Source organism: Poecilia latipinna, unplaced genomic scaffold (assembly GCF_001443285.1).
Source record: "Poecilia latipinna isolate Pla-1442-1.1 unplaced genomic scaffold, P_latipinna-1.0 Scaffold141, whole genome shotgun sequence".
NCBI lineage: Eukaryota > Metazoa > Chordata > Actinopteri > Cyprinodontiformes > Poeciliidae > Poecilia > Poecilia latipinna.
Genome location: NW_015112757.1, coordinates 777,285 through 797,809, shown reverse-complemented (window position 1 = coordinate 797,809; position 20,525 = coordinate 777,285). Strand labels below are relative to the sequence as shown.

General features: G+C 40.4%; 1 protein-coding gene and 1 long non-coding RNA gene across 2 annotated transcripts in view; one reads left to right on the top strand and one right to left on the bottom strand.

Annotated features, from left to right (window-relative positions):
* The window catches only part of LOC106945387 (inactive phospholipase C-like protein 2), a 28,199-nt gene extending 9,218 nt beyond the window's left edge, over positions 1 to 18,981 (bottom strand). Inside the window, exon 1 of the mRNA XM_015029032.1 lies at positions 18,672 to 18,981. Coding sequence (XP_014884518.1) covers positions 18,672 to 18,935 — 264 coding nt within the window. The 5' untranslated portion in view covers positions 18,936 to 18,981. The remainder of the gene's footprint in view (positions 1 to 18,671) is intronic.
* On the top strand, positions 18,802 to 19,656 carry LOC106945388 (uncharacterized). The gene is made up of 2 exons (XR_001424547.1): positions 18,802 to 18,892; positions 18,981 to 19,656. It is a non-coding gene; the product is annotated as an uncharacterized LOC106945388 (long non-coding RNA).
* The last annotated feature ends 869 nt before the right edge of the window (positions 19,657 to 20,525 follow it).

Sequence of the window (20,525 nt, the reverse complement as noted above, 5' to 3'; positions counted from 1 at the left end):
GCAAATTAGCCCCACTTAATTTTAACAAGTTAGCCCCACTTAATTTTAAGCCACATAATAATCGGAGGGAAAACTCCCATTCGAATTAAAATCACAAACCTCTACATAGTTTTTACGGCTCCACCACCATTCAAATATTTTTTAATTTCCATTTTTTCATTTTTCAGTTCTGCGTTGCTGGCAAGAGGGAGATTAAGGTCAGTTTTAATCCACGGCTCCTCTTCGCGTGCATTTTGAAGAACGCCACCTCTGTGGCTCCATTACCAAGCATTCATTACCCAGCAGAAAAACAGCACAAGTAATTCCATCTCCGGCGGTGTCCAACCATCTGACAAGTGGGTTACACACTGTCCTGCATTAATAAGTAATAGGATGGAAATCCTGCAGAGGTAAAGGATACGATTTCTAAACAAGCTGCCAAGATGTGAGCCGGCTTTGGGTATCAGTGTGCATCAACGCTACAAGAAGACGCCGTTTCCAAACCGCAATAATGTTCCATCATGCCGTTCTGCTTCAGGTCGAATCGATTACACGTTTCAGAATACAACTGTACGGAGCATAGGGGGGGATCCATTTCAGCCCCACCCCCACCTGTTGCCAGCTGGCTAAAAGAAAGCTTCTGCACCTTTGCCTTGCTTTATTGTAAAGTCAAATTTGGCAGCTTGGAAATATTACATGGAGTAAAAATCATGGAGTTTGATGGATGTCAGGCAATTAGATTATTTAAATTCATTGGACTTAAAACAGATCCAGTTTACATGCATAAATGTGGTCAAACTAATCAGATTTAACCAATTTGATTTAGGTGTGATAAAATGCTATCTCGTTTAGCCTAAAGATCCAACAAAGCACTGCCTGTACGCCACATTAAGGTAACACTACTTTCACTCTACAAGATGGGAGCAGCATGTCTGATTCACACCCTTTTGCAAAACTAAATTAATTAATTAACCAGGTAATATGAACAGGCTGTACTATAAAGAGTATTGAATATCCTGTGCAATAAGCACTTAAAGACATGTGACAAAATTAGTGAGTGCCTATTCTAAAATTAGTTTTTCAGATCAAGAATAACTGAACTATCCTTTTCTAAACTTTTTGTTAACTGTGTGTATTATTGTGTAATACCGTATTTTTGACGCAGGGTATATGTCCTGCTGACCCCATGTCTGCTGCACTTGGCAGTCAGGATTCAGGTATCAGACACGGCCCTTATGGTAACCTCAGTTGAAACTACAACTTTAAAAAAAAAAAAAAAAAAAAAACATCCTGAAAGTGAGAAAGCTCAAACGCACGACACCGTCTCTTGGTCTGAATAAATAACCCTCACTAGATGAGATTAAAGGTCAACCATTCGCCAGCAAACAGTTTGAACAGAGTGAAATCATTTTTATTTTCCCACTTCAACGCGAAAGCAGAAGTTATAATAACAACAACAAAAAAAACACAACCAAGATCATTCTCCATTCACAGACATAACTCAGGTTTCATTCCCGCCCATTCTTTGCACGAGACGTCTGCATCACAGACGTTCTGTGTTTTCTCACACATGGCAAGACAAGCCTTCAAAACCGCTTCAAAACAGGAAGCAGCTCATCAACCAGTCACAGAGAGCTTCCTGTAACGCCACCGAGACCAGAGATGAGCGACAGCAGACGGGAGAGAAAGAGTATTACAGAAAAAAAAAAAAAAACCTGTCATGCGAAACCCACTTTACTCTCAAATCTAGATATGGGTTTGGTTATTTATAGGTTTCACACTGAGCCCCGGCATGTGATGCAGAGCAAGTTCATAGCAACGGTTCCAAAAGCTCTTTTGTAAATTTTCAACACATGGATGTTGAACATATTCCATTTCTACCATTTATTGTTCAATAATTTTTCTCCTCGACAACATTTGATTTAGTAGTGAAAATGATGCAAATGTACTTAGAAGGCATTTATTTAATTAAACACTTAACGAGCTCTTTGTTCATCCTGCATAATGACTGTCAATATATTCATTTAAGTTCATTTTGTTCTTTGTGCTGCACATTTTAAAGCTGTGAATTTAATATAAATGTGAATAAAATCGTCGTGGCTTTAATAAACCCGCAGTAGAGCTGTACACAATATCATTCACAGCTGGTACAGTTGTCCTATTAAATTTTAAAGTAAAATTAAAATTTTTGTTTATTGTCAGATAATTGTACATATGTATGTCTTTTTGGGTGTTTGTTACCTTTCTTATTTTGTTAGACGTTGCGTTTCTACTTATTTAAATTGCTAGCATATAGTATGCTAGCCACTATATGCTAGCATACTAGCTACTACATGCTAGTAAAATATGCTAGCAATATTTTACTAGCATATTTTACAAGCTGAATAGCACAGGACAACATTGTTCAAATTGTCTTTATTAAGTGCATTGCAAAGGAATGCAGCAGCATTTTCTCTGCTGCTAAAATGATTTATACTTGTAGGAAACATTAAAATCCAGGGTTTACTTTTGCTGTTTGTATAAAACTTAAATTGGGCTGATTCCTTCTAGGCCAAAAAAAAAAAATGTAATTACATTTTGAGATACTAAATGCTTCCTGTGTTGCATTTTTAATAAAAGCAACCTCCTTGTAGACACAGAGACAAATCAAAAGTTGCAACTGAAAGCTAATTTGAATAAAGTTATGACAAACCCCAAAGGAAGTGGCCCACCAAAAGACAAATGTTGAAGTGAGTCATAAGGTGGGACTGCCAGGAAAGCATTTCAAAGATTTTAGTTTTTCTACTGGTGTCGACTTTAGTCTTCCAAATGTTGGATTTTATCACATTTACTCTCACTGACCAATTTATACATCTGTTGAACCGATTCCTATCATTACAATCAACCCAGCAACTCGAGGACATTGGGCAAAGTGGCGTGATGGAAACAACTTGCTGGTTGCGTTCATGCACGACTATCTCTCAGGTGTAGACAGAATGTCCCAGAAAACAGAAACTACCCAGCGGGGAGCAGTTGTGAGGACCAGAAATGCTTTGTAAATGTCAAAGGTCAAAGGAGGATGGGCATACGGGTGTAAGATAATAGAAAGGAAACAGCAGGGCAATTAGCCAGATCGTTACAAAAAAGTAATGCAGGATAGCATCTCTGCACAAAACAGCTCAGAAAACTTTCCGGCAACTTGTTGGATCCAACTCCTCGTGCGTCAATACAGCTAGGAAGAGAGAAGGGAGTTCAATAAAGTGGTTGATGAGCGTTTAAACAGAAAAAGATAGGAAACCTCAAAACGGAGGTAATCTGATGGCTGATTAATTTTAAAAAGCGCCCAGCAAATATCTGAAATTAGGTCGGAAAATACTAATACAGTTGTCGAACCGTAGTAGAGATGATGCCATCTGATAAGCACTCGCTCTCTGTGGGAGTTTCCTCCCACAGAAGCATCACTGTTAGTTCAATGGGTTACTCTAATCCGTCCTTGGGTACGAGCGTGTGTGAGTGGTTGGTTGCTCTGTGTGACTCTGTGTTGCCCTGTGATGTACCGGTCCAAGGTGTACCTCATCTCTCGCCTGATGGAGAAAGGTATACACGTATACACATTTTGCCATGGATGATAGTCAAACTCTAACACGGTGCAATATCTTAGCAACAGTGGGACCATTTCTTTTTCTGCTAGAATAAAATCAATTCGATTGCGTTTGCTGAAATGTTCCTGTAAATACAGTAAAATTGTTTTACGTTTCATGCTCACCGGACATGGACATTAATGACCGTGCTATTCCCATTGCAGCATGAGACCGAGACACTGAACAGATGGACAAATGTCTAAATAAATGCAGTGCGTGAGAAATGGAAGAGAGACCGAGAGGCGCAGCTTATAGGATGCGGTCGTTACAAAGGAGAATGCGAGATTACAAACGCGTCACACAGAGAAAATTATGAGACATATACACAAAAGAGATTAGACTCCAGTTGGGAAAGTAAACTGCAGAGTATCTTTTGTGTGGAAAAAAAATAAAAAAGGAGAAAAAAAAGATTCTCCCAATGCCTTCATTAGGCAGCCAACAGGCACGTAGAGGTTGCCTGACAAGGGCCTTTGTGTGCAACATGCTTGTATCACTAATTACAGCTTCTCAGAGTCAGCAGAACCAAGATGTGGGTCATTAGTGGGTGGCATCTTTGATCCACTAATTAAGACAAAAAGAGAGGGAAGGACAGTTGCTAGGTGAGAGCGGAGAACATCGGCGGGGATGTGAGAACAGCTCCGCCTGTGGCCTGGTGCGAGTTGTTTGTTTGACAGAAGATAACTGATTATTAACAACGCTGTTTATTTAAAGAGGCACTCAGCCGAGAGCGCAGCACCACCGACGGGGCGGGGGGTTGATTTTCCTTTGTTAGGAATAAAAGAGTGCATGTGAAAGAACTTTTTCGAAGCGACGCGCCAACGTCGACAACAAACGCCACGGCAGAAACGTCTGCGGAGGATCATAATAAAACAGCTGAATTACACCAGACACTAAACATTAGGACAACCCTGAATCACGAGGAGCCAACTGCGGAGATGCTTAGCAACAGCAGCTAAGCTTTAGGTTATGTCACCAGTCGATCGTAATTGATTTACACTCAACGAGGGTTAATCTGGTGAAGAACAATCTTTTTTATTCACAGAGAAAATAATGGACAGAAAAAAACAACATCCTGCCACAACGGTCTTTCTTGGTCTTTACTTGTACTTGCATTTACCTTAAGAAGGGTGAATATATTTGGGGCTATAAAAACGTAGAAATACTGAATGTAGAAATTATGTAGCCAAGCTTTTCACCATTGTTTATGCAAATACAGAATTTTAAAAGCCCTCCTCCAAGACAAAAAAAAGGGACAAAGGGAAATGACAATAAAAGAGTAGCATACACAGATGATGACACATAGCCTGGTTCCACAGAGTTCATATGGATGTTAGGCGTAAGGCAGACAGTTTGGCGTTTTATTTTGAACGGAAGCGATCGTTCACCAGTATCGTCACTTTCTCCGGTTGAAGTCTCGGTTTAGAGCCAAACGATGTATTGCTGCGGGGAAACTCACTGCAGTCGGATTCACTGAGTTCGAGCGGTGTGACAGATGCTGTCCAGAAAAACGTTTTCAAAGCTCCACTAATGGTGTGTGATTAAACCTTCATGGTTAAAACAGAGATTGTTTATGTGGAGAAAAGTGAGGCTTGCACAACCGCTGCACGGGCACCCAATATCAAACAGGTCAAGGATTGACAAGCTCCAGGGTTTACGAGACGGCATCCTGCGTGGTTTAGACATTCCCTCTGCTTCGCAAACCTGAGTCAAATGAACATTTTGTTAAAATTGTTCTGAAAAAAACTTGAAGAGGTAATGCTACCATTGGTCGGAATAAGGCAATGTCTGCGAGTTGAGGCAGTCCGCTGAGGCTGTAATGCTGCTACAAACGTCAAAATTACACTGCATTGGCTAATAAAGATTTGACAAAATCCAGGTGAAAATCAGAGCAGAAGTTACAGAAATGTAGTGTTTCAAATTTCAGATTTTATTATAAGTGTTCACTTTCTTTTGAAGCAAGCTACAGACAGATAATTTTCCATCACAGAGCACTTTTTAATCCCTCTGCACAGTGCCGGACTGTTGGGTTTCCAATGTACTGCTTTGAAACCACATCTGCCTTGACTTCCTCTTTCTCACTGGATAAACTGCCTTCACTTTTGAAGATGGTTTACGAACGCAAAGACTTTGATATATCACTGCTACGTCCCTAGGGATGTGTTGACATGTTTTATACTTTGTGCATGCAAAGGTCTCCAGGACAACAAATTTTAAAGTCTGCACCAGAGGGAGTTAGACTTTCCCTGGAGATCCGCCCTGAAACGGTGTTTTTTTGGCAGTATGAGGTTTGCGTTCATTTGCATCCTTAAAGTATTTTGATTAATGAGCATCAAGAGAGAAAACCTCTTAAAATAGGAAGAGCAAAAGAAAAGCAAAAATCATTGACCGTTTACAGTTTGCTGAACCTTTCAGAAGAGACGGGAACCAAAAGTGAGTGCTTCACAGAAAGTGGCAAAAACACAAGCAGTTGGAGAAGTAATATGAAGGTACAAGTCTGTCATACTGTCATATCTTTACGGATAAGCAATATCATAAGAAGTTTCGTTCTTACATGTTTTAATACTTAAGCGTTTTATTAAAACCGTGCTGAAGTGCAGCTGCAAGACAATTCAGTACTTTAGAATAGTTTGCTCTGCTGGAAAGAACAGCAGACTGATCACATAAAGCCCAGCGCACAAGAAATGAAAAGGATTGACTCTGCCTGTTCACCTGCATCCTCTCTGATTTCCCCTTAAACTACTTTACAAAAACACACTGGTCTGCCCGCTCTCTTATTGCGTGCAACAGTCGGATTGAGCTACAGGATATTACACAAACTGGAATTGCACATCTTTTTCGGCAACAAATGCCAAGCTTGGGGTGGATTAACACAGCAGGAGGGCCATTTCTATCAAAGCTGACTTAATTACACAGCAGTCACACCTTTACTTTACTGGGGAAAAGAGTTGTTCGAAAAGCAAAAGTAAACAGAAAATGTATATTAAAAAATTGCATTAGATTTCAGTTTAAAGCTTCAACAGTGTTATTCTTTGGTTTCTAAACAGTCTGTCATTAATATTGTTCCTGATGCTTAAAGTTTTTTTTTTTTTAATGAGATACCAGAGAAAGTGTTAGAGAGTCTGCTCTTTTTATCTGTCTGTGCAGATCCCCTCCCTCACCTGTTGCTGCACGCTGTTCCTTAAGTGTGCAGTTTAGAGATATTCCCAGTTACTAAAAAAAGAAATAAAAATGTAATAACTGGAAATTAAACACCCATTACCTATGACTCTAAATAAGCTAAGGCCCTTTTACAAACACACTTGATAAGCTATGAGCAGCATGTCTGTAATGCAGGTGACTGCAGGATAACTGCTCAGGCAACTTATAATGACTAACTGCTATAACTAACATGTTGGCAAAACTATAAATTATATTTTTCTTCATTTTAAATGAAAGCAGTAGATTTTGTTGTGCAGCTTTATTTGCATTTTTTTTGTCATTGAAGATACCATGAGTATATCCTATGACATGAAAAAAAAAAATACATGAAAGCTATAACTAACTACAACTTGTCACACTAGTTGCCGTTTGAACAGCAGGTCCTGGAGTTTCTGGTGATATGTACAAGAAGTCCTGAAAATACCACTTGGCGGGGGGGGCATTTCCACCACATCTCCTAATAAGACACCTTGGATGATACACGATGTCCAGCCACTCCTCAGATGCCATAATACTGTCAAGTGGCAGAGTTACAGAGGACAGCCAGAGAGACATCTTGGGAGAAGGTATGAAAGCAGCCAGGGAGGAAGTGTTAATCACAACTACTACTTAACTACACCATGTCAAAGTCAACTTTTATTTATTTATTTTGTACTTAAAAGAGAAGATGTATTAAAGCTCTGCAATGCAAGAAGAATAAAATATTTGACTGGAGTAGTTAAGAAAAAGAAAAGGGGAAAAAAAACTGAGAATGTGCAAAAGGAGAAAAATAAAATAATAGAAATACTTAAAACGCTGCATTTAATTTTTAGATTTGGGAATATAGAAGCACTTTAAAGAAAAGTCTAAAGATTATGACCAGCTCTTATATGGATCTGTTCAGGGGATCAGACATAGAAGGTCCCCTTAAGTTTCTGACTGGATCTCAGAGCAGCTGGTTCTTTGATCCTTGTGTTCTTGTGAATGTACAGCCTTTCAGAAGAAAGAGTGTACTTCTTATATTTAGAAGATACTCTAAATATAACAGGGTGAAACCATTAAGAACCTTAAAAACCAGTTGGACATTTTTCTTTTTAGATCAAATCCTGTGCAGAACGGGGTGCCAGTGGAGGGAATCCCGAACTGCAGTCATACGTTTCCGTTTTCTAGTTCCTGCTTTTGTAAAACCTGCAACTGATTAAGGCTTGACTGCCTTAAACTGACATAGGGAATTACAATAATCTAGGAGAGCTGAATAGAAGCATGGATCAATCTTTTAAAAGTCTTAAGAAAAGAAGGCTTTAGTTTAAAGAGTGGTAGCTGAAAAAAAAAACAGATTTGTTTTATGAATGTCAAGATGCAGTCAAATAATAACTCCAGATTCCTGACAGAAGACTGATTGTTAAACACAAAGGACTCCAGTATGAGACTGAAAAGAGTTGTTCTCCTAAATACCATAACCTAAGGTTTAGCTTTGCTGAGATGGAAGTTGGAGTTCATCCAAGCATTTAGATCAGCAAGACAGTTCAAAAACCAGCTTCAAAGAGTAACTTTTAAATTATTTTTAGAAGTGCATAGATAGATTTGAATGACAAACCATAGGTGCAACATATAAGGGAAATAACTGTGGCTCTACAATGGATCCTTGAGGAACTCTACAAGTTTGGGGTGCTACTCCTGAGGAATAAGCATCTATCTGTACCGACAGGCTTCCTATTCCTTTAAACCACTGTAATGTGGTTCCATTAATGCCCACACAAAGCTCAAGCCTTAATAAAAGGATACAATGATACAGTATAAAAGATGGCACTTAGTTCTAAAAGCGTCAAACAAGCAGGGCTTCCACAATTAACAGTTATAATAAGGTCATTAACAACCCTTTTCATTTGGGAAAAAAAAAAAACCACAGCTTAGAAATAAGTAAATCTCACAAGGCTGTCATACAATTGTTAAAGTTGGTGTTGGGATTTACACTTTTTTTTTTAAGCATAAACACCTGACACTTTTCGTGTGATTTAAGTGGGGCTGTTGCAGCAATAAGTAACTGAGTGAAACAAGCCACGCTCAAAATCATTTCCCATAATCTCGGTATCCCTCCAAAGCTGTCCATCCGTAATCTTAATGACTACAGGTCAACTACAGTCATGGCAGTTCTCATGAAACGCTTAGCGGATCAACACACATCATGGCTAAACATTAAAGTGTACAAAAAAAATTAAATAAAATCACCGAAGCTCTTCATACCGAGCCACCTCAAACTCCCAGAAGGCTTTGCTGCAGTGCTCCTCACAGTCATTAACTTTGTCTGAGGATCAAGACATGAATCAAAATAATAAGCCGGAGCCAAAAAGTTGACTCCGCCGCCTCACCTTTCTCAATTATTCTAACGCCGCGCCGCAACATCGACTGACCTGAAATGCTCCAATCACGTGCATGACGATGCCATAGAGTCACAGAGGAATACGAAGAATCAGGTTGTAGAGATTAAGGTCAGAGATCGACAGCTGGCTTCCAGGCAAACAATCTGATGAACTAATGACCTGTCAGCAGAGCGCTCTCTCAAACTTTAAATTTCCTGAAGTTCTGTGATCAGAGAACCTCTAGTGATTCATGAATAAGGATTGCTGGTAAAACAAACAAAAAAAAAAAAACTGCTAGAGTGGCCGGCTTCAAAACAAGAAATATTCAGATTAACAGCTGATAAACATCTCGACCTGTCTGATGCCTTTCCTGGAAGATCTCTCCAGCACTTCATGCGTTCAAAGGTAATGTTAAAGATTTAGCTCAGCAAACACATTTCCCCCCCCGACCCTCTGCAAGACGATCTAAGATGAAGGAATAGTTTGGGTTCTTTTGAAGAGTGGGCCCGTTATCAATAGTTAGCGTGTAGCCTGCAGTCGGCGTCTATCTGAATGACCTCAGTGTAGAAAAAAAACAGATTAGTTCTCTTTGGAGAGTTGACCCAACACAATGTCAGACAGAGGTCACTTTCAAAGAGGATTAGTGCAATCTTTTACACAACTGGAGTCTCGCAGGTCTCTCCCTTGTTCATATGAATATTTATTTTATAAATCTGACGGTATGTGCAGTCAAATATTTAAATATTTAGAGTCAAGTTGTTGTCCAAACAGGGTTAGCAAGGTCAGACAAGTTTAGCCCAACTTTATCCAGTGAAAAGCGATGCAACGTGGCACAAGCAGAGGAAGAAAAATGTCACCAAGACCTGCAGTATTGTTTTCACTTAGGGTTACTTTATTTCTCAAGGTAAAAAAAAAAGGGGGGGGGATGCAATTATGTCCTGGTAAGAAATATCTTACTATGTATGAATCAAATGACCCAAAATGGTAGGAATACAGGCCTGCGCCACTTGGCGAGGTCCAAGCAACAAATGGAGGGAACAAATGAGGAGACCTTAATCTGGTGCAGGCAAGATAGTGACTGCTAACATCTAATGCTGGAAACCCCAGCTGCAAAGTTTTAAATTTATGGAAAGAAGAAAAAACAACAAAACAAACCTTACTTCCTATCCAACTAATCACAATATCATTCTGTGTAAGAGAAGAAAGTAGTAAAATAACAAAAAGATACCGGCTGACAATATCAGTTTTTGAACATGTACAAAATGTTACAAAAAAAAAAAAAGCATTATACTTCCCCAGTGTTATATTTTGTCAAATTAGTTTATTTATCTAGCTCTATAATTTACAGCACGTCTCATCTCAAGGCACCTCACTGAAGAAGTCATTTCGATCCAATCAGACATGCATTCCAACGCATCCCAATTGTCAAACAGTGCAGTTAAGTTTGGTTCATTATTCAGACTGGTTCAAAAGCTTTTTATCTAACGAACCCCAGCAGATTGCATTGAGTCATTGACCTGCGGTCTTCACTCTTAAGCTTGCATGTAGAGATGGTGGAGAAGAAGAAACCTCAAGCAGAATCTGGTTCAGTGTGAGCGGCCATCTGTCACGACTGACTTGGGGTTTAAAATGGGACTATCATGAGATTGACAAACAAAGTGGAGAATAATTCTAAAGAAAATAAAAAAAGGTGTGATATACATTTTGATTCAGCCTCCCTAAGTGTATATACACCCTGTCAAATTACCTATTGTTGCAGTAACAGCTGGAAGTCTTCTGGGGTCCGTCTCTTCCAGCTCTTGCACATATAGAAACTGACACTGTTGCCCATTCTTCTCTGCAAAAATAGCTCATGCTCAGTCAGACTGACAGAATAGGGTCTGTCAGTCTGAACATCTCATTTCAAATATGGGCACAGATCCTCAATTGGATTTAATTCTGGGCTTTGATTGAGGAAACTTTCATAAATTAATTAATATGACTTAACTTAGGTCGCATTATGTCCGAAAAACATGTAATTGCAAAACTGCTGGTGATGTCACGTGATGGGGGGGGGGGGAAATCTACTTTTTTTCAGTTCTTTTATTTCAACATTAATTGTCCACACCACTCTCATCTGAAATATAACAAAAATAATGTAATGTGTGATTCTGACATTACACACACACCAACAAAGGCAAATATCACTAATTCATCCTGAGGTGGTGTGTTCAGGGATAATCGGCAATGTTAACGTTCCACCACATGCAGCATTTTGAAAACAGTCCAAAACAATGAAAATGATGGTCTCATCGCAAGCTTCATTTCCTGTGTCCATTCTTTTGTCAGTGGTGATTTTCTTCTTTTCCGTAAAGGCCAGATCTCAGGAGGAATTAAATAATTCGTGTTCACTAATGTTCACCAATAAAACCGCCCGAGTTATTCAGAGGACACTAAATCCAATCATGTTCTACTCCGCGTCACACCGTCACAGATGTTCTGCACGTGTTTGTGCAAAAAAATTATAACGTGTGAACAGGTTCGAGAGGCGCGAAAGCCTACACAGTGGCAGCGGAGCGGGCAGATTCTAGAACTTCAAATGAGCTCATCTAAATGAGTGAGTGACACATGCACTCAGCCTTCAGATAAAGGTAGAAGAGGAAGCAGTGTGGTCAGGTCAGTCTGCTCGGGGTACGGCAATTATGAGCTACAGAAACTGCGGCGAGCGCGTAGTCTCAACTGCTGTCTGCGACGATAAAGCCCGGCCCTCGCGGTGAGCAGAGCAGCAGATGCTCTTTAACGCTCCGACCCTTTGATGCCCCATGTGGACACGTACGCACGATCGCTAACACATGCAACAATGCAGTGAAGCAAGTAAAAAAAAAAAAAAAAAAAAAAAAAAAAAAGGGTTTGGTTAAAAAAGGTCATCTTCTAAAGGGAGCTAACCACAGTTTTAGCTGACGAGCGTCACGGATGCAATGGCGGACATCAAGAACAGGCAGTCAGGCATCGATGGTGAACGTGAAAGTGGTGATCAAAGCGCCAAGAGAGATTTGACCTTTGCAGAGAACACAACAGGAGATAACCATGTACAGACTGCATAATCAGAGATGTTTATGAATATAAAAAGTGCCTAATATGAGTAAAGTACACCTGTCTTTGGCAATTCAACTTAGCTATAATTACATGGTATAAACCATTTAGATCTGTGGTATTAGACAGAATGTACTTTCTCCTCTTAGAAAATAAATAACTCTTGTTATGAGTTGCAGCATTAAGTCCCTCTGATGTCTACAGAGAGTAAAAGAACATCTGGGAAGAGGTCCCAGTAAGTTCTAATTCAATAAAACAAATTATATAGTTAAAAATCTTCCACAGAGCCAAAAAAGAAATGGACCCCCAGGTCCTTGGCGCTGTTGTGTTTCTGAGGAAGTGACTGTGGTGATTCACATCCTGTAGAGCTGCCCTGAAGTCACTTTTTGTTTCCCCGCACGTCTGAATTTTGGAATTCCTTTTAAAGATCGCAATCATAGACGATTCGGATTTTATACAAACACAAATGACTGGCATTTAAAGAGCAAAAAAAGTACCAAAAGGAAATAAAGATGCTTTTAAAACCATGCTTTTAAATAAGGTTGTGACACAAAATGTTATGATATGAAGACACCATGACACTTCGTCAAAGAACTCATGAGTGAGGCATCAGGTGGCAGGCGGCATCGCTTTTTGTTTGATAATTTTCGCAACTTAAGCCAGCTCAAAACAAAAAGATTCATAGATTTTCTTCTGATGAACTATGCCCATCTTTCCATGTCAAGTTTGTTATTGGACCCTGCAAGAGAATGATGGGTAAAAATTTGGATTTACATAGCTAGTTAGCTTCCACTACCTCTGAGAAGTACATATCTAGTTCTACAGAACTAGATAAAAAAATAAGCTAACACTTTATTTGACGGGGTGTGCATATGACTGACACGCCACTGCCATAAATGTGACATAACACCTGTCATGAACATGAAAGAGTCTTTGTGAATATTTACAACTGCTGACATGAAGTGTCATTTGGTAAATTATGACAATTTTAATGCAAAGTTGCATTGAAACATGTATGAAAAGTCCATTAAAAGTGTCAAGTTTGCATTATTTGAGTAAATAATGACACTTTTAATACAACATTGCATTAAAACTTGTATCAAAAGCCCATTAAAAATGTCAACTTTTCATTACAAGTGTCATTATTTACCAAATGACACTTCATATGACAACAGTCGTACACATTCATGAAGACTTCTTCATTTTCACGACAGGTGTTAAGTCCAAAGATTTCAAACTGTGGAGATTCCCAGTGTTGTTCAAAATCTGCAAGTGCAACTATTGTAAGCTCAAGCTAATGTTATAAGCTTCATAAGGGAACAAGAGTGCTTTAACCCTAAAATCCGGCATACATTTGAGGCTCTGTTATTGAAGAAAGCAGCTCTTCAGTTGCTTTGTGTCGACTAGAGGTGACAAATCAAGCAGGTGAAATCACTGGGATTGGAAAGCAGTACAAGATCAAAAGACAATGACTGTTTGACGTTCTTCTGTTTTAAACCTTAAAGCACACCTGTGCCAAGTTAAGCCTCATCAGTTGTATTTCCTCCTAAAAAAAAACTACCCTTGGCTGAAGTCCAGGGATCCGTTCGGTCTTGTCAAACAGATGAACAAGCCGTTCAGTTAGTATGAAATGGAGGTAAATGAAGCATGGCGCCACAGTTGCAGTGTTGTTTTGGGTTTAGATTTCCCAGGGCAGCTGATCACATGCGGCAACGTAGAATCACTACAATGCACAATAAAGCTGGAAGGGCGTCTCGCTTCAAAATAACCTCGTCATTAGTGGGACTGAGAAGCCCCCATTTTTATTGCAGACCTTTCATAAAACATACTGATTTAAGAAAAGGATGTCCAAGTCTAAGCTTCGAGTGTTTCAGAAAGACACTTAAGATGCCAACAACACTATGAACTTACTGAAGAAACCCCCACCATTTTCACATCCTTTTTGTTGCTACATTTTGGATGCTAGGTAGAGAAGAAGAGAATGTGGTAAACAAGATGTAAACAATTTGAAAGAAGTGCAAGAAGAATACTACGAGTGGCTAACCATTTTCACAATATTAGCTTAGTGGTGCCAAAGTTCAGTCCTTAGGCTCTCTTGGATCTTCTAGATGCACCCTGTGTCAACACATCTGGATCAAATGGCTAAAGTCCCTCACCAGCACGTCATTCACCTCTCCAGTGGCCTTGTATTGAACCACTTTTTTGATTCTGCCTTGCTAGTGAAGGAATCGCATCTAGAAGTTGGAGGATAGCAGCTCTCAGGGGCTGGAGTTGCCTCGGGCACACCTGGCTTAGCTTGATTTTGTTTGCATCTTTTAGTGCACAACTATTACAGAAAACAGCCTCCCAGATCTTAAGTCTTACCTCCAATAAATTAGAATTACTAATAATCCTGAAGCAAATCTCCCAGGTTCATGTGGGGAAAACGGCACATTTACGCGAGCACCCCAAAGGCCAAACTTGAGCAATTCACTGCACCACTTCACTTCACTACAGTGTTTACTTAAAGAAACGTCCTGAAGGTTTATGGCAACAACAACAACAAAAAAATGCTAGTTTTATTAAAATGTTTAATTTAGATAAACAGGGGGGAGAGGGGGAACTATATCAATAACAGCAGCATTTCCTCTTCGCTGCAGGACAATAAGCAGGGAGCCTGACTCCCTCCCCGTCTCTTACTCACTCCAGTTAAAACAGTTTAAGGCAGGGCTTGAAATGAAACCGCTATCATCCCCAGGATTTGTGCTGACACCTTGCCTTCAGTGAATGCTTCCCCCTTCAGGCTGGAGAACAGGCACAGATGCAAAATGCTTCTTCACTATCAGACATGCACATACAATACAGGCCACACATATGGCACCCCAGATTTATATATATTAAAAAACATGTTAAAAGTAGATTATTGCAGTGGCAAAATCTCACACTAAAGAATTTAGAAGTGAATCATCATCAGCAACCCTGCAGTTAATAATTTGTACAGCTGGACGGTACTCGGTTTGCTCCAGCAATTTATGTTGTTGGACCGTTCAGAAGGAAATATCTTTGAAGACCATCCCAGGTTCTCCCTTATCCTCACTCTCCCTCTTCAACTCAACACACTTTAATTGAATTTAGACCGAGAGATCCAGAAGGCCATACAGGCTGATTTAGTTTCCGATTAAAAGATTTGTGTTGACTGTTGACCCAATCATATGCGTCTGATTATTCCGCTGCCGAAGCCTATAAAATATCCAAGCACTTCAAAAGTGTCATGAATCCAAGTACTCTGACAAGCCTCCCATGGCCTCTGGAAGAAAAACTATCCGTCGGCATCACAGATATCCCACAGCGCTCGGACGGCATGAGGTGTTTTTCCACGCACTCGTCTTTTCTTTCGCCCCAAATCCACGCTAGAGTTCTTGTCGCCGAAAATCTTAATTGAAGTCTCATCAGAACAAAGCACACAGTTCCAGTTAAGATCTCAGAGTTTTGCAAACTCTACAAATTTGCGTCTGATTTCCTGACAGAAAACTGCTTCCTCCCCCCCCGTCATTGTTGAAGAAAAGAAAAATACAAGCTTTAAACTTGAGAGAGAAGTCGAGGCACCATCCGAGACTTCTGGAATGCCAATTTGCCGTTTTAAGTGGAAAGCACACAGAGACATTAAACGGAAAGCCTGTTGGTGTCTCTTGGCAGGACAAATGAGAATTTATTTTTTTTTATTCCCCCTTCTGATAATTTATTACAAGAAAGGTCAGAACAAATGGGTATCTTTATTAGGAAGAGAGGTGAACGACTGATATCTACATCTCAGATGAACTTGAAACGTACTTAACCTAAGTGGCTGTCTTTTTCTGCATCTCCTTCACGCGAATGAAGGAGACAGAAACCTCCCCTTTTAGAGGACAGGGCGCGATACAGACTAATAAAATACTCTCATTAACTTTGGCGACAGGACCAGGAAGACACAAGCGCACACAGCGGAAACAAAGCCTGAAGTCCTGTGAAAAACCCATTCTGGAATGTCACATTTCCTGTTCATCAACCCAACATACCACCCCGCAGTAAAGCATTGAAGAATCTTGACTGTGACCTTAAGAGTATTGCAGCAAAGCAGACACCCGTGCTATTATGTGGACAAACTGGATTAATAACGTCTAACATTATGAGGATGAGCTACAATCATGAAAATCTGCATGTTCTGACATGTTTGGGGTTATCGTAGCATCACGCAAACCATTGATCTGATTTGGTTAATGACGTCTGAGTCGTGACAAAAAAGCCTTGGATAGATTTAGGTCTGGAGTTTGACTAGACCATCTTGGCAACCCATACATTTCATGCAAATCATTCCACAGCAGCTCTAACGTGTATCCTTAAGTGTCGATTTCCTGCTGGAAGGTGAACCCCCTGCTCCAGTCGAATCATTTTTGCCAAACACGTCCACCGAACCCATATTTGCCAAGCGACACAAAAAAGAAGACGGCAAAGTAGGCGCCACGTTTTGATCGGCCCCGTTCTTTGTGAGTCACCACACAGTGGTACTCCAAAGTCATTGAAACATCAGACGTGACACCGTGTATCAGACTCTTCACCGGGAGTCGCTTAACACCACTCTTGGCGCCGTGTGAGGCTCCAGAAACTTCAGTCCATTTCAGACTGTTCGTGTTAGGAGCCGGCTGCAGCAGAGGAGCGTCTACGAGAGCAGGCCTGTGTGTGGGCAAAGAGGTGAGAAACATTTGTCTGATTTTATGTGCATGCATGTGTATGCGCTCCAGGGAAAGTGATTTGTCACCACCAACTGCTCATGGCTTAATAGCAATATTGCAACACAAACTGTACGAGGAAATTGGCCAACGGGTCCCGCTTCCTGTCTTGCTGAGTCAGAGCCAATCACTCAGGCGCACACACACACACTCGCACATATACACACACAGAGTAAGAGAGAGGGAGAGATGATGGCATGTTCAAATAATCATGTCTTTGCAGGCAGCAGCCCTTCAGACGGGCTACAGCTGGAGATCCATAAGACCTCCCACATGCCCCCTGGGGGACCAAAACAGTAAAAGGCAAAGTCAGGGAATGAGGTATCGATTAGTGGATATTGATATTGATATGGCAATACGTTAAAGGTTAATATCATTCAAAAGCAACGGTGCGCGAAGAATGTGGATATTTATGTTTAAATAAAGTTCACTGTTTAACTGTGAACTGAAGAGGGCAGAAAAGAAATGTAATTTCTCACTTCAATCAAAATGGACTGTGGATGACTTCACTTTTCAGTTCAGCAAGGTCAGCCAAATCCGTGCTTATGAGCAGAAATACCTGCCGTCTATAATATATGCAAAAGCATTTATGCCCTTTAAACATTGTTAAACTTATTCACGTTACAACCAGAAACTTTGATGTCTTCTTTAGAATGTCTATGTGATAAACCAACAACACGTAGTAAGAAAGACACGCTGAAGAAAAAGTATGCGCGGGTTTGTACGAAGCAGCCCAAGTCAACACTCTTTCAGAAATTGCAAGCTGTGGGTCATCTGGAGTTAAACTCTACCCATTTGTCTCTGCAAAAATACATCAGTCTTCCGACAGAAGAGTAAAGACAAGCACCCCCACAGCATGATGCTGCCACCACTATGTTTAATATTTACCACACAAAGTAAAGACCAAAAAGCTAAGTCATGGTCTTATCAGACCAGAATACCTTTTAACATATTTGCAGTGTCCACAAGTATGGTTTGTGGTGACTAGCATAGTATTAATATGGTTTTATTATTATTTTTTATTACAAGTTATATCAAATACAAGGTGGACTCTATTTTCTATGTTTGCCCGTCACAAAATCATACTAAAATACACTCAAGTTAGTGGTTGTAACAAGACAAAATGTTAAAAAAAAAAAAAAAAAAAAAAAAAAAAAAAAAAAAAAAAAAAAAAAAAGTTTCACTTTTGCAAGGCATTGTGTAAACTACTTTGGAATCTTAAGTACATTTAGCTTGTAAAATGACATATTTGGCCGTTTGAGAATATGATCATTCATCACTTTCCACATTTAGCGTCACATAGAATTTTGAGAATTTTCTCAAGAGCAGCTGGCACATGTGCAGAGATGGTGTGACTGATTATTCTGCTGGTTGACATGCAAAGAAAAAAAAAAAGCTGACGACAGGCCCGTTCACTGAATAAAAACAGTAGTGGTCGTATCTCGGGTTGGATGAAAGAGGAGTGTAATGAAACGCATCTGTCTAATATTACTCAATGGGTTCTTCCAATCTAACTTTGTTTTTTATTTCGTGGTATTTTCCCATGAACACAACCTTCCTGCACGGCTTCTGTTGAAGATGCATCTACAATAAATCCCGTATTTGGGTGGCATGTACGCCTGCCGGTTATTAGAATCTATTCGGGGATTGCTCTGTATTTTTCCATAAACATCTGTGCTTAAAAGAGCCGCTTCCTCCAAACCGAAGTGATGACCTACCTTGATCAGACTGCTGCGTCGAGGGATCGCCGATTTGAGAGCCGACTCCGAGCCCGGGTTCTCCCACGTCGGGGACTCGCACCCGGATTCGTTCTGGACCCGTTTGACGGCGTCCGGCGCGCTGCAGCTTCCGTTTGACACGGGCTCCCCTCCCCGGTGCGCCTCCACGCTCATTCCGGCGCTGGCCCCACCGCACGCCGCTCTCCAGCCTGCAGCAACCGGTGGGCCGACGTCGTTCTTCTTATGTGACCCGAATTCAGACATGGAGACACTTTCTTTTAATTGTTTTCTTTATGTCGCTTCTCATAGGAGGTAACGGGGATCCCCAAGCAGCGGCTTCGCACACAGACGCAGGCGTGCCATCGTGTGAAGTGAACGAATCGGCGACAGTGTAGCACCAACAGGACAGGAAACTTCTCTTTCTCTCTCTCTCTCTCTCTCTCTCTGCCCCCCCTGTCAGTCTGTTTCTCTCGCTCCTTCTCCCTCCCTCCCTCTCTTTCTCTCTAACTGAAAGGTGGGGGGAGGCGACCAAAGCTGGGGCGACAGCAACAGCTAAAAGCGACACACCTTCCAGTCCGTCACCATCAAACATTCCTCACATCTCCGTCACAGCTGGGCGTGCGCCTGCGTAAAGAGAATTTAAACAGCTCGGGGGCTCGATCTGCCTCTCTCTCTCTCTCCAGCTGGGCGTTAAAAACCCCTCAACGCTGTCTGGAGCAAGATGATGTCGACGACTTTTCCAATTCGCCTTTCTCCTCTGCTTCAATCAGGCTTCTTTGGATGGACTGTCTGAGGGCGAGAGAAAGCTCATCATCTGGGACAATGCCGATGTTGCTTCATAGTTGCTTACGTGTTTTATTCGTACAAGTCATGTTTTTATTTGTCTACAAATAATAATAATAAAAAAAGCTACGTGTGCATCTAAAAAAAAAGTGGAATATCATGGAAAAGTTCTTTTATTGCCATCATTAAAAAAAAAAAAAAAGATAGATCTATCCAAAAGATATTATATAAAAAGGCAATGGTTATTGCATAGATAGCTACCGGGAGAACTTCCCTTTGCACCCACTTTTAAACACACCTCACCTCTTCCCACCAAAAAAAGAAATAATAATAATGAAAACGCTGTTTTAAGTTTTCATTAGGTTTGCACTGGAGCGTGCATGTGTTCCACGGGAAGAAAATCTTATTCATCCATCCATAGGACCTGGAGACTAAGCTGGTGTGGATATTATAATTCCTGTGCAGAAAATAAGGAAAGAAAAAGAATGAGAAATGACCTTTGCAGAGAATACATCTTCACCCACCGGTTGGCAGCATTGCTTGCCTGTTTTTTTTTTTTTTTTGCTGACAATGAGAATAAACTCCTATAGCTCTTTGACCAAACTGTAAAACTATACCACTGAATTTACTTCACAATTGCGATGCGGTCCACTGTTTGGACATCATTATTAATCAATGGTCAGTGAGATAGCTTTTTTTCTTGAAATCTTTCAGCTGGACTTTCTAATTTGCACCGTATGAACACAAACAGACAGAATGTTAATGCCCTAATTTTGACTCTGCCAGACTGTGGGGCTCTGCAGAAGAAACACAATCTCTTATTTTGACAATCGTAACACTTGGACAAATTAGGCTCAACAACACCAACGAGACGTTGTTTTTCAGTGCCATTACGGAATTTTGAAATACCGAATCTTAATTTGAAGAGAAGATATTCTCTCCTCATTTCATCATCAGGTTCACGTTTACATGAAATAACTGTAATAGGTTAGACTGTAGGCTTTTACTGCTCAGGGATAAAACTATAAAACTGAAGGAACATATCTGTAATGAAAACTGAACAAAGTAAGA